The sequence below is a fragment of the Entelurus aequoreus genome, linkage group LG13 (assembly GCF_033978785.1).
Source record: "Entelurus aequoreus isolate RoL-2023_Sb linkage group LG13, RoL_Eaeq_v1.1, whole genome shotgun sequence".
Taxonomy (NCBI): Eukaryota; Metazoa; Chordata; class Actinopteri; order Syngnathiformes; family Syngnathidae; genus Entelurus; species Entelurus aequoreus.
The window spans coordinates 5,675,338-5,690,370 of NC_084743.1; the positions used below are offsets into that span (position 1 = coordinate 5,675,338).

Sequence of the window (15,033 nt, forward strand, 5' to 3'; positions counted from 1 at the left end):
AGTCCTTGCTGGCCTGCAGGTGAGCGTGGATTGTTGCCAGAGGCTGCTGCCGCTCATCATCCATGCCATCCTCCTGGACGACTGCCAGGGTTCCTGGAGAGACTTGCTCTCTTCTCGTATTCGGGACTTCTTCACTTTTTGTTCCAGAAGTGCTCAGGCCTCCAGCCGCTCCACCACACCGCTCATCCCCGACTCTGGTCAGTCACTTTAATAAATACTAGGGACCCACACTTTTTTAAAAATTGTAATCATGTAAGACAAGAACACATAAGTTTTTCTTGTTTATGCATTCTAAGTCATAAATAAAGGCTAGCAAAAGTCAGCTAACAATGGAGTTAGTAGGAATCGCTCTATTCCACCGACAAAGTGCTCTAAAAACATTCAAAAACCTCCATCAAGGTTTTATATACACACTGTAAGTATATATGTAATGTAGTAACATTCATAATAACATGTCATATTTACATATCTTCATAATGTTAAGTATTATATACACACCGTAAGTATATATGTAATGTAGTAACATTCATAATAACATGTCATATTTACATATTTTCCTCATTTTAAGTATTATATACGGTACACACTAAGTATCTATGTAATGTAGTAACATTCATAATAACATGTCATATTTACATATTTTATATACACACTGTAAGTATATATGTAATGTAGTAACATTCATGATAACATGTAATATTTACATATTTTGATAATTGTAGGTATTATATACACGCTGTAAGTATATATGTAATGTAGTAACATTCATAATAACATGTAATATTTACATATTTTGATCATTTTAGGTATTATATACACGCTGTAAGTATACATGTAATGTAGTAACATTCATAATAACATGTAATATTTTCATATTTTATATACACACTGTAAGTATATATGTAATGTAGTAACATTCATGATAACATGTAATATTTACATATTGTATATACACACTGTAAGTATATATGTAATGTAGTAACATTCATGATAACATGTAATATTTACATATTTTGATAATTTTAGGTATATACACGCTGTAAGTATACATGTAATGTAGTAACATTCATAATAACATGTAATATTTTCATATTTTATATACACACTAAGTATATATGTAATGTAGTAACATTCATGATAACATGTAATATTTACATATTTTATACACACACTGTAAGTATATATGTAGTATCTAGTAACATTCATAATAACATGTAATATTTACATATTTTCATCATTTTAAGTATTCATTTCACAGACGCATCACAACGTTCACTTCCCCTTCAACAACAAGACCACTAATCATGGCAGACTTGATGAGAGACAACAAAGACTACTTTGGGACAAATGATGATCCAGAAACTTCTATTTTTGAGCCTGAATATAAGGAGGATGATCTACAAGTTTTAGAAGCTAAACAGATTAGTCAAAAACTAAGCATCATGTAGCACTATTGCTAAGTGCTAAACAAGATATACAATCATAATAAAACAATCACTTACTGTACAATGTCTGCTCTCACTGGGATAAAGACTGATGGGAGTTTATATCTTCCCCTTCACATCAACAAGTCATCATCATCCTTATGCAGGTAGAAAAAAAGTGCTTTTTCCCTGTTTTTTTCTGCTTTTTCATGTCTAAGTTGGCTGTCAAAGTTGACCAACTTGTGTGTTTATGTCCACAACCTTCTACTATCCAGGTGAGAGACATGATTTATCATCTACAATGAACTCTCACCAACTCATAGGCCATGCAGCAGCTCGATATGTCCATATAGCAGCATAAGCTAGTTAGGTCGGCTAAAATAATCCGTCTGTGTTAGCGCTTATAATAACAATATCACTAGTACCGTATTTCCTTAAATAGCCGCAGGGGCGCTAATTGATTTAAAACCTCCTGTCACTCTGGCGCTTACCAGAAGCCTGCGGGATGGCCAAGCATGCGCTAATTATTTTAAAACCTCTTCTCACTCCGGCGCTTACCTTATCATGAAAAGCACATTTAATTAAAAAACCCGTTATTATTGTCTTACCTTTAGGTATAAATGAGTCCATGCCAGCTCCTTTTGAAGAAAAGCATAGATATAGAAGACTTCCTTATCTTTCTTCAGTTTTAAAAGTCTCTCTGTCTTGATGTAAATCTTCCTTTTAAGTATTACCTCCTGCTTCGATTGAAAGTCCAGTTTAGAAAACTGTTTTTATTTTAGATATGTAATCCTCCATGGTAAAAACAATGGCTGCGCACTCTTGCTGCATGTTGTCTTCTTCTGCAGCACCGGTTTTCTGCAGTACCAGCAGTCGCAAAAAGGATCACTAGCGCCCTCTACCACCAGGAGGCGGGAGTCGTTTAATGACTCATATTTGACCCGGCGGAAGTGCCAAGCATGCGCTAATTATTTTGCGAAACGAGTTTGACCCGGCTGTAATTCAAGGCATGCGAATACCATATTCCCGGCGCCAATTCAAGGAAATACGGTACTTGTTAATATTCAGGTCACCACATGTAAATGGAGGATTGTTGGCGTTTTTTTTTTTTTTTTTAGAAGACTTTAAGGGCACGGTAGTGTAGTCCCTTTAGCTGCGTCGTTGGCCACCTCTTACTTGCCGTGTATTATAATTTAGAATGCATAAAAAAATAAAAACGTGTGTTCTTGTAAGGTGCTAGGATTGTGAATGATTCCAAAAAGTGGCGTTCCTCTTGAAGCAGACGGAGAGTGATGATAATATTTGTCATGAACATAAATAATCCCCACAGAGACGGACACTGCCAGCCCAGGATCTCTGGACACGGCGTCGCTGCGCACCATGCTGGCCGTGGTGGACTACCTGAGACACCAGCACAGACCTCTGGGCTCTGCCAGGTTGGTGTTTTCACCCCAAACTCTTCCTACGTCCGCAGGGATTATTTTGCTAACGTGGAACTTTGCATCCAGCAAGTCTTGTGGCACAGTCTGCGACTCCAACTTCTGGCTGGACCTCAACTACCTGCAGGTGGCCAAAGCTGCTCAGTCGTGCTCGGCTCACTTCACAGCCCTGCTCTACACCGAGGTCTACGTAGACAAGATCAAGCTGAGTTTGGAGGAGAGCCGCAGGTAGGCACCCACTTTCCCCACGGTGCCATGTGGCCTGATGGATCATCTCCTCTGTTTAGGACCAAAGGCAGGGCCACGCGTAAGATGGACTTTGAAGAGAACAGCCAGCACGGCACCATCTGCAGTCTGACTGAGAGAAGCATGGAGGACACCAACATCAGCCTGCAGGTCAGTTCTCTCAAGGTTCCTTCACACTTCAACTTTTGATGAACCGTTAGAGATGTTTTTATCAGCTACAGATGTTACAGCATAACCAGAAATCATGATCATAAATAAAGATACAAGTAAAAGTAGTTACTGTCAGGTTTAAGCACCAAAGTATCTATTAAACAGAACAAGAAGCAAGGAATCAGGCAGAGACAGAGTTCAATTTTGCTAATGAGGAGAACGCATGGAGCTGCACACTCAGTTACAGTCTCACCCTACGCTCTGAGGAACAGCCCACGCGCTCCTCTTTTTATTCAGTAGAGCAGAAACATAGATGTATCAGTGTCAGTGATACCAACCACCACAGAAACATAGAAGTATTAGTACAGTGATACCAACCACCACAGAAACATGGAAGTATCAGTGTCAGTGATACCAACCACCACAGAAACATAGAAGTATTAGTACAGTGATACCAACCACCACAGAAACATGGAAGTATCAGTGTCAGTGATACCAACCACCACAGAAACATAGAAGTATTAGTACAGTGATACCAACCACCACAGAAACATAGAAGTATCAGTGTCAGTGATACCAACCACCACAGAAACATAGAAGTATCAGTGTCAGTGATACCAACCACCACAGTAACATAGAAGTATCAGTGTCAGTGATACCAACCACCACAGTAACATAGAAGTATCAGTGTCAGTGATACCAACCACAACAGAGAAACATAGAAGTATCAGTGTCAGTGATACCAACCACCACAGAAACATAGAAGTATCAGTGTCAGTGATACCAACCACCACAGAAACATAGAAGTATCAGTGTCAGTGATACCAACCACCACAGTAACATAGAAGTATCAGTGTCAGTGATACCAACCACAACAGAGAAACATAGAAGTATCAGTGTCAGTGATACCAACCACAACAGAGAAACATAGAAGTATCAGTGTCAGTGATACCAACCACAACAGAGAAACATAGAAGTATCAGTGTCAGTGATACCAACCACCACAGAAACATAGAAGTATCAGTGTCAGTGATACCAACCACCACAGAAACATAGAAGTATCAGTGTCAGTGATACCAACCACCACAGAAACATAGAAGTATCAGTGTCAGTGATACCAACCACCACATAAATATATCAGTGTCAGTGATACCAACCACCACAGAAACATAAAAGTATCAGTGTCAGTGATACCAACCACAACAGAGAAACATAGAAGTATCAATGCGGTGATACCAACTGTATAAAGAATGGCTCAGGGACACAGAGAGGTAGCGTTGCTGTCATGTTTACTAGTCATTCAGGAAGTCAGTCCCAGCCCCAAAGTACCCTGGGATATGTAGGCATAGCCTACCACTACACCTCCCCTTCTTAGTTCAGCAACAACATATTCAAACACAAACTAATAAGCAAACTTATTCAAACATTTTAGATGAACTTAGACCACTGTAAATGAATAACTCTGACATAGTATTACAATCATCTTTCGCTTACACTTCTTTTTTTTTTTTTTTTTTTTTTTTTTTTTTTTTTTTTTTTTTTCACAAACAAGAACTTGAAATACTTTAGAGTTCTACAAATCAAGTCTCTCAGGAGCCTTTGTCACTCTGCCTGACCTGGTGACTTGTGGTTGTCCAGGAGGAGTACCTGTGGCTCTGAGGTGGATTCTGTTTCTCCTCAGAACGCCCCTGTCAGTCTCTACCAAGTATGACCTTGGTGTGTGGGCATTTCCCAATACAGTCCCAGGGGTCGCTTCCGTGGTGACCCACACTTTCTGTCCAGACGGGAGCTCTGGGAGCGCACGGGAACGGTGGTGGTGGTTGTAGTTTGCAGCTTGCTTGCGTCGCCCTTCCTCATCCTTCTGGCGAAACTCCTGCAGCTCGGGCCATTTAGGGTCCAGCTTGCTTGAAGGCTGCGGCAGTGATGTGCGCAGGTTCCTCCCCATCAGCAACTGCGCTGGTGAGAATCCGTGCTCTAGCGGTGTGGCTCTGTATGCCAGTAGTGCCCTGACTTGGTCAGTGTCTTTTTCCCACAGCTTCTTGACAGTTTGAACAGCACGCTCCGCTTCACCATTCGCTTGTGGGTAGCGAGGACTGCTCGTGACATGTGTGAAGCTGCACTCTTTTGCAAATGCTCTGAATGCCTCCGACGAAAACTGGGGCCCATTGTCAGAAACCACGGTCTGTGCGTAACCATGATGACTAAAAGCATCTTTCACAGCTCCAATGGTGGCCTCAGATGTCGTAACTCTGAGCTCTGCCACCTCGATGTACCTAGAAAAATAATCAACAATAAGCAGGTAAGTCTTTTTGCTCCATTCAAACAGGTCCATCCCCACCTTTTGCCATGGGCGATCTGGTACTGTGGTCTCCATCAGCGGCTCTCTGTACTGGATTCTATATTTTTGGCACGTTTCACACTGGTCCACTGCCTCTCTGATGTGGGCAGTGATTCCAGGCCACCATACCGATTCCTTGGCTCTAGAGCGACATTTGGAGATTCCTTGATGACCTTCGTGAAGTTTAGTCATGATCTCCCTTCTGAGTGCTTGTGGTATCACCAGTCTCTCGCCTTTCATGAGAAGGTCATCTGCAAGATACAGGTCTGCTCTGACCTTCCAGTAGGGGGCAACGTCTGGCCTCAGCGTGTGTTTTTCCGGCCATTCTGTCAGACAGTAGTGTGACACTGTTTTGCATGTTTCATCTGCTTGTTGTGCCCGTTTAATTTCTTCCAATCGTGTGTCTGTAGCGGGGAGTGAGGACACAACAGTATTCACAAACACCTGGACCTCTCTTTCAAGTTCCAAGTCACCAGGTGACATCTTGTCCTGAAGCGGCGCTCTAGACAGCGTGTCTGCAGTGATGAGGTTTTTCCCTGGGACATGAACAATGTCATAATCATACCTCAGGAGTCGCAGACGAAATCTCAGAACCCTTGGTGGCAGATCATCCAAACCTCTGGTGCTCAACAGTGGGACCAGGGGCTTATGGTCTGTCAGGAGTGTGAAGTGTAGACCCTGCACGTAGGAGGTCAGTCTTTCGCACGCCCATGTTGCTGCCAGCGCCTCCTTTTCAATCTGCGCATAGCGCTTCTCTGTATCTGTCAGTCCTCTTGAAATAAACGTCACTGGTTGCCATGAGCCATCAGCCTGTTTCTGCGTGAGAACAGCACCTATTCCGTATGCTGATGCATCTGCTGCTACTTGAGTCTCTGCTGCATTTGAATATTTAGCAAGTGCTGTCGGTGAGCTCAGTCCTTCTTTCAGCTTTTGAAAAGCAGTCTGTTGAGGTTCCCCCCAGACCCACTCATTTTTCTCCCTCAGTAGGTCTTTCAGGGGCACGGTGACAGTAGCCAGTTGTGGCAAGAATTTGGACAGGTAATTTGCCATGCCTATTAGGCGGCGCACATCCTCCGCGCATTCAGGCTCTGGCATCTGAAGAATCGCTTTTGTTTTGTTTGGGTCGGGCTCGATGCCTTTTGCCGAAACCTTGTGACCAACAAAGATCATGTGCTCCTTAGCAAACTCACACTTCTCGTTCAAAGTGAGGCCTTCCTCCTGCATTTTCTGGAGCACACTGTGCAGTGTTTGGTCATGTTCCTGTCTGTCACGGCCATACACAAGAACATCATCTGCATGACACAGCACGCCCTCAAAATCCTCCAACATTTGTGACATCCTTCTTTGAAAATGTTCTGGAGCGGATTTGATCCCAAAGGGCAGGCGGTTGAACAGATATCTCCCAAAAGGAGTGATGAATGTGGTTAATGGTCGTGATTTTGGGGTTAATGGGATTTGCCAAAATCCAGATCGAGCATCTAGTTTTGTGAAAACCTTTGCCTCTGACATCATCGCAAGTGTTTGGTCGACGGAAGGAAGAATATGGCGTTCTCTTTTCACTGCTTTGTTTAGCTTTGTGAGATCTACACAGATCCTGAGTTTGTCCTGCTTTGGTTTTGGAACCACAACCATTCCAGAGCACCAAGCCGTTGGTTCTGTCACTTTTGATATGACTCCCATAGTTTCCATTCTATCCAGTTCTTCACGCACTTTCTCTCTCAGTGGCAGTGGGACCCGTCTGGGTGTTGAGAGAGCATAAGGTGTCGCTCCTTTTTTCAGCTCTATGCGGTACGGCTCCTTCAGCTCACCAAGCCCATGGAACACCGCTGGATACGCTGCTTTGAAATCTGTTTCAGGCTGTGTCGCTGTGACAGCCTCTGCTCTGTGAACCAGTTGCATGGCCTCTATGGCTGGTAGTCCCAGAAGTGGTTGTGTCAGTCCTGCCACAACATAAACATGTTGGTCTGTAAAGAGGCCTTTTGCCAGCATTTTCCCCTGGAAACAGCCCTTTACATTCAGGGGGTTGCGTCCCGGTCCAAACAGTTTCTTAAGTGGTTTCTCCAACTTGCCATCTCGTGTTGGTTTAAAGACACTTTCCGGTATGGATGTCACGTCAGCTCCTGTGTCGATTTTAAAATTAATGGCTTCCCCGTTGAGTAGTATATTTTCCATCCAAGGCCTTGTAGTCTGTGTTTGCACCTCACCTAGAAAAGCATAGTCCTCCTGATCATTGTCACCGTCTGACTGGCACTCTGTGACTGTGTTTACTGCTTTCCCTCTGAAACAGGCCACTGCATAATGTCCAATTTTGCGACACTTGCGACATTCTACATCTTTAGCTGGGCAGTCTTTCCATGCATGTCTGCGTCCTTTTCCACATCGGCCACACTCTTTTTCTCCTTGAGTGTCTGACCTTTGGCCTTTGTTTGAGTGTTGAGGCTTTTTCCCCAGGCGCTGAAACCTTGTCTGAACAGCATCTAAATTTATCTTGGAGTCTCCTTCTCCAGCAGTGTTGTACATTAATGTCTGTTGTTTCTTAACAGTTTCACTTTGTCTCACTCTTTGTATTGTCTTCACCAGGGTCAATTCTGAGTCCATCTGTAGCTGTTCTGACAGCCTCCTGTCATTTATTCCAACCACAATTCTGTCTCTTATTAGCTCTTCCTTCAGATCTCTATATTTACAATGTTCTGCTAACTTGTGCACAGTGGTGATGAATGCTTCTGCACTCTCTCCATCTTGTTGGAACCTCATGTTAAACTGGGCCCTTTCAAAAATCACATTGTGTTTTCCCACACAGTGCTGCTCAAATGCTTCTTTAACTGTATCATACTTCTTTTTGTTTTCATCAGTCAACGGTAAAACTGCCAAAATATCATCTGCTGCATCTCCCATAGCATAGAGAAGTGAATTCACCTGATACTCCTCTTCTTTCTCTGTTAATCCCGATACAACACGAAATCTCTCAAACCTTCTGATCCATCTTGGCCATCCTGACGGATTTAAGAAGTCAAATGGTTCTGGGTGTGATATTTGTGTAGATGCCATTGTATATTCCCTTAGTTGTCGATCAGGAAAGGTTTGTGTAGCTCCGCTAGCTTAGCAACTTTTCTTCACTTATCTCCGTTTTTATTGTCAGCACTGAGCTTCCTCCAGGCTATATTCATGAAGAGATAACATCCACCGCTTCACAGGAGTATAAAGTTATAACTTTTGAGTTCTTTTTCACTCTCTGACACCATGTATAAAGAATGGCTCAGGGACACAGAGAGGTAGCGTTGCTGTCATGTTTACTAGTCATTCAGGAAGTCAGTCCCAGCCCCAAAGTACCCTGGGATATGTAGGCATAGCCTACCACTACACCAACCACCACAGAAACATAGAAGTATCAGTGCGGTTATACCAATTACCACAGAAACACAGAAGTATCAGTGTCAGTGATACCAATCACCACAGAAACATAGAGGTATCAGTGCGGTGATACCAACCACCACAGAAACATAGAAGTATCAGTACAGTGATACCAACCACCACAGAAACATAGACGTATCAGTGTGGTGATACCAACCACCACAGAAACATAGAAGTATCAGTGTCAGTGATACCAACCACCACAGAAACATAGAAGTATCAGTGCGGTGATACCAACCACCACAGAAACATATAAGTATCAGTGTCAGTGATACCAACCACCACAGAGAAACATAGAAGTATCAGTGTCAGTGATACCAACCACAACAGAGAAACATAGAAGTATCAGTGTCAGTGATACCAACCACCACAGAAACATAGAAGTATCAGTGTCAGTGATACCAACCACCACAGAAACATAGAAGTATCAGTGTCAGTGATACCAACCACCACAGAAACATAGAAGTATCAGTGTCAGTGATACCAACCACCACAGAAACATAGAAGTATCAGTGTCAGTGATACCAACCACCACAGAAATATATCAGTGTCAGTGATACCAACCACCACAGAAACACAAAAGTATCAGTGTCAGTGATACCAACCACAACAGAGAAACATAGAAGTATCAATGCGGTGATACCAACCACCACAGAAACATAGAAGTATCAGTGCGGTTATACCAATTACCACAGAAACACAGAAGTATCAGTGTCAGTGATACCAATCACCACAGAAACATAGAAGTATCAGTGCGGTGATACCAACCACCACAGAAACATAGAAGTATCAGTACAGTGATACCAACCACCACAGAAACATAGACGTATCAGTGTGGTGATACCAACCACCACAGAAACATAGAAGTATCAGTGTCAGTGATACCAACCACCACAGAAACATAGAAGTATCAGTGCGGTTATACCAATTACCACAGAAACACAGAAGTATCAGTGTCAGTGATACCAATCACCACAGAAACATAGAGGTATCAGTGCGGTGATACCAACCACCACAGAAACATAGAAGTATCAGTACAGTGATACCAACCACCACAGAAACATAGATGTATCAGTGTGGTGATACCAACCACCACAGAAACATAGAAGTATCAGTGTCAGTGATACCAACCACCACAGAAACATAGAAGTATCAGTGCGGTGATACCAACCACCACAGAAACATATAAGTATCAGTGTCAGTGATACCAACCACCACAGAGAAACATAGAAGTATCAGTGTCAGTGATACCAACCACAACAGAGAAACATAGAAGTATCAGTGTCAGTGATACCAACCACCACAGAAACATAGAAGTATCAGTGTCAGTGATACCAACCACCACAGAAACATAGAAGTATCAGTGTCAGTGATACCAACCACCACAGAAACATAGAAGTATCAGTGTCAGTGATACCAACCACCACAGAAATATATCAGTGTCAGTGATACCAACCACCACAGAAACATAAAAGTATCAGTGTCAGTGATACCAACCACAACAGAGAAACATAGAAGTATCAATGCGGTGATACCAACCACCACAGAAACATAGAAGTATCAGTGCGGTTATACCAATTACCACAGAAACACAGAAGTATCAGTGTCAGTGATACCAATCACCACAGAAACATAGAAGTATCAGTGCGGTGATACCAACCACCACAGAAACATAGAAGTATCAGTACAGTGATACCAACCACCACAGAAACATAGACGTATCAGTGTGGTGATACCAACCACCACAGAAACATAGAAGTATCAGTGTCAGTGATACCAACCACCACAGAAACATAGAAGTATCAGTGCGGTGATACCAACCACCACAGAAACATATAAGTATCAGTGTCAGTGATACCAACCACAACAGAGAAACAGAAGTATCAGTGTCAGTGATACCAACCACCACAGAAACATAGAAGTATCAGTGTCAGTGATACCAACCACAACAGAGAAACATAGAAGTATCAGTGTCAGTGATACCAACCACCACAGAAACATAGAAGTATCAGTGTCTGTGATACCAACCACAACAGAGAAACATAGAAGTATCAGTGTCGGTGATACCAACCACCACAGAAACATAGAAATATCAGTGTCAGTGATACCAACCACAACAGAGAAACATAGAAGTATCAGTGTCGGTGATACCAACCACCACAGAAACATAGAAGTATCAGTGTCAGTGATACCAACCACCACAGAAACATATAAGTATCAGTGCGGTGATACCAACCACCACAGAAACATATAAGTATCAGTGCGGTGATACCAACCACCACAGCGGAAGAGGCACGTATTAGAGGACATGGAGGAGGAACATGAGAAGGATCTTGGGACTCTTTGGAAAGAAAAATCCTAAACTCCAAAAAAATCTAGTCATGGATGGTTTCTTTCACTTCCTGGTTGGCTACTTTCTGTATCGCCTCACAATTCACACGACACGTCTGCGTTCCTCACAGTCTCAAGAGTTGTGTTGCGTGACGTCACTTCCTGTGTGTGCTGCAGGACTTGCTGATCGACGTCTACAGGAGCATCGGCGAGCCTGACAGTCTGTATGGGTGTGGTGGAGAGACCATGACCAGTCCCCTGACAAGGTGACATCCTGACACTCACATTTCTTATTTATTTCTTCGACAGGATGTCACAGTTAGCATTTTAAACATATTTTTTACTTCGACACCTCAGAATAAAACATTTTGGTACTTAACACTTTCTCTGATGAGCATAACTCCTTCCGCAGGATTCGAACGTACGAGCATGAATGTATGTGGGGCAAAGCCCTGAGCTCCTACGACCTCCACTCCACCCTGCCGGACACCACTCGACAAGTGGGGATTGTGGAGGCAAGTTATCTTTTATTACATGTCATAGCCTCCACAACAGGGGTCACCAACGTGGTGTCCGCGGGCACCAGGTAGCCCGTAAGGACCAGATGAGTAGCCAGGCCGGCCTGTTCTAAAAATAGCTCAAATAGCAGCACTTACCAGTGAGCTGCCTCTATTTTTCAAATTGTATTTATTTACTAGCAAGCTGGTCTCGCTTTGCCCGACATTTTTAATTCTAAGAGAGACAAAACTCAAATAGAATTTGAAAATCCAAGAAAATATTTTAAAGACTTGGTCTTCACTTGTTTAAATAAATTCTTTTTTTTTTTTTACTTTGCTTCTTATAACTTTCAGAAAGACAATTTTAGAGAAAAAATACAACCTTAAAAATGATTTTAGGATTTTTAAACACATATACCTTTTTACCTTTTAAATTCCTTCCTCTTCTTTCCTGACAATTTAAATCAATGTTCAAGTAAATGTATTTTTTTTTATTGTAAAGAATAACAAATACATTTTAATTTAACTCTTCATTTTAGCTTCTGTTTTTTCGACGAAGAATATTTGTGAAATATTTCTTCAAACTTATTATGATTAAAATTCCAAAAAATTATTCTGGCAAATCTAGAAAATCTGTAGACTCAAATTTAAATCTTATTTCAAAGTCTTTTGAATTTCTTTTAAAATGTTTGTTCTGAAAAATCTAGAAGAAATAATGATTTGTCTTTGTTAGAAATATAGCTTGGTCCAATTTGTTATATATTCTAACAAAGTGTAGATTGGATTTTAACCTATTTAATCAAAATTCTAAAATTATCTTAATCAGGAAAAATGACTAATGATGTTCCATAAATTCTTTTTTTAAGTTTTTCTCTTCTTTTTTTCGGTTGAATTTTGAGTTTTAAAGAGTCGAAATTGAAGATAAACTATGTTTCAAAATTTAATTGTCATTTTGTTCGTGTTTTCTCCTCTTTTAAACCGTTCAATTAAGTGTAAATATCATTAATTATTAATAATAACATAGAGTTAAAGGTAAATTGAGCAAATTGGCTATTTCTGGCAATTTATTGAAGTGTGTATCAAACTGGTAGCCCTTCGCATTAATCACTACCCAAGAAGTAGCTCTTGCTTTCAAAAAGGTTGGTGACCCCCGATCCAGAAGAAAACAAATCGGACGCTTTTTTTTATCTTTTATTGCCAATCTTATGCTTACAACGGGCCCAATTCCTCCATGCTTCACTTTAAGACTTGTTCATTTTTCACTGACATGGTGTGTTCAATGACCATGGGAAAAATGACCATCATAACACACTATATAGAGTTTATTATTTGCACACCGTTGACTAGTGATGCAACGGAAATTTGTCAGTCAAAAAACATATTTTGTTCATCTGAGCAGTGCTCCAAAAAACGATGTTGTGCACGAGTACAGTCTCCAATAACACCGGAAATAGATGCCGGATTTGTGACTAAAAGGATTGGAGGAAAAAAAAAAATCTCAACAAAGTACATTGTGCAAAAGTAATTTAAAAATAGAACAAAACAATATAAAGTAAGAAAATATATGTTAATACCATACTTAAAGGCCTACTGAAATGAATGTTTTTTATTTAAACGGGGATAGCAGATCCATTCTATGTGTCATACTTGATCATTTTGCGATATTGCCATATTTTTGCTGAAAGGATTTAGTAGAGAACATCGACGATAAAGTTCACAACTTTTGGTCTCTGATAAAAAAATAACCTTGCCCCTACCGGAAGTAGCGTGACGTTGTCAGTTGTTCACTCCCTCATATTTTCCTATTGTTTTCAACGCAGCTAGAGCGATTTGGACCGTGAAAGTGACGATTACCCCATTAATTTGAGCGAGGATGAAAGATTCGTGGATGAGGAACGTTAGAGTGACGGACTAGAATGCAGTGTAATACATATTTTTTTTCGCTCTGACCGTAACTTAGGTACAAGCTGGCTCATTGGATTCCACACTCTCTCCTTTTTCTATTGTGGATCACTGATTTGTATTTTAAACCACCTGGGATACTATATCCTCTTGAAAATGAGAGTCGAGAACGCGAAATGGACATTACAGTGCCTTTTATCTCCACGACAATACATCGGCGAAGCTCTTTAGCATCTTTAGCATGAGCTAACGTGATAGCATCTGTCTCAAATGCAGATAGAAACAAAATAAATAAATCCCTGACTGGAAGGATAGACAGAAGATCGACAATACTATTAAACCATGGACATGTAACTACACGGTTAATAGATCTCAGCCTGGCAAAGCTTAACAATGCTGTTGCTAACGACGCTAAGGCTAACTTAGCAACCGGAGCTCACAGAGCTATGATAAAAACATTAGCGCTCCACCTACGCCAGCCAGCCCTCATCTGCTTTGCTCAGCAACACCCGTGCTCACCTGCGTTCCAGCGATTGACGGCGCGACGAAGGACTTCACCAGATCATCCGTGCGGTGGGTCTGCTAGCATCGGCTAGGCGTCTGCTAGCATCGGCTAGGCGTCTGCTATCCGAGTAAGTGGTCCTTGTGTTGCTACAGCCACCTACAACGTTCTTTTTTGCAGCCTCCATTGTTCATTAAACAAATTGCAAAAGATTCACCAACACAGATGTCCAGAATACTGTGGAATTATGAAATGAAAACAGAGCTTTTTTGTATTGTATTCAATGGAGAAGGCATACCTCTGTTCCCCGGGCTACGTCACGTGCATACGTCATCCTTCGAAGGCTTTTTCAAGCGGAAGTGTGGCGGGAAATTTAAAATGTCACTTTATAAGTTAACCCGGCCGTATTGGCATGTGTGGCAATGTTAAGATGTCATCATTGATATATAAACTATCAGACTGCGTGGTCGCTAGTAGTGGCTTTCAGTAGGCCTTTAATAGTAACAGATGTGTTTTAAATGTATATTCACTTTTGTGTTTGCCTTTTTAAAGAATATTTTCATCACAGCAAATCATGTGATGATGTCATATTGACCACACCCCTAACCACGCCCCCACCGCCACAGGTATTTTGGCAATCTAGGGGAAACCCTGACATGATCTGTTTTCTCACACCCCCCCGACACCTTATCTGTATAAGTGGTGGTGGTCTAACCAGGATTATCTGTATAAATGGTGGTGGTCTAACCAGGATTAGAAGACTTTAGAGCGGGGGTGTCCAAAGTGCGGCCCG

General features: G+C 41.6%; 2 protein-coding genes across 4 annotated transcripts in view; one reads left to right on the forward strand and one right to left on the reverse strand.

Moving 5' to 3' along the window:
• atm (ATM serine/threonine kinase) overlaps window positions 1–15,033 on the forward strand; it is a 103,488-nt gene that overhangs the window by 56,730 nt on the left and 31,725 nt on the right. For all 3 annotated transcript variants that reach the window (XR_009828239.1, XM_062067315.1, XM_062067314.1), the window contains exons 37-42: window positions 20–197; window positions 2,755–2,860; window positions 2,933–3,091; window positions 3,151–3,259; window positions 11,517–11,605; window positions 11,752–11,854. Coding sequence is in view for 2 of the 3 variants with exons in the window: in XM_062067315.1 (XP_061923299.1) it covers window positions 20–197; window positions 2,755–2,860; window positions 2,933–3,091; window positions 3,151–3,259; window positions 11,517–11,605; window positions 11,752–11,854 (744 nt within the window). In the remaining variant the exon portion in view is untranslated. The remainder of the gene's footprint in view (window positions 1–19; window positions 198–2,754; window positions 2,861–2,932; window positions 3,092–3,150; window positions 3,260–11,516; window positions 11,606–11,751; window positions 11,855–15,033) is intronic.
• On the reverse strand, window positions 5,351–8,888 carry LOC133663095 (uncharacterized protein K02A2.6-like). The gene is made up of 2 exons (XM_062067313.1): window positions 5,598–8,888; window positions 5,351–5,532 (listed from the first exon to the last, which is right to left on the reverse strand). The coding sequence occupies exons 1-2, from the start codon at window positions 8,643–8,645 to the stop codon at window positions 5,494–5,496; spliced, it is 3,087 nt and encodes a 1,028-aa protein (XP_061923297.1). The 5' UTR covers window positions 8,646–8,888; the 3' UTR covers window positions 5,351–5,493.

Excerpts from the sequence above, each read along its gene's own strand:
- LOC133663095 (XM_062067313.1), bottom strand. The coding sequence starts at position 8,645 with ATGGCATCTACACAAATATCACACCCAGAACCATTTGACTTCTTAAAT. Across the intron at positions 5,533-5,597 it reads CAGATCGCCCATGGCAAAAG|GTACATCGAGGTGGCAGAGC; the intron begins GTGGGGATGGAC and ends TTATTTTTCTAG.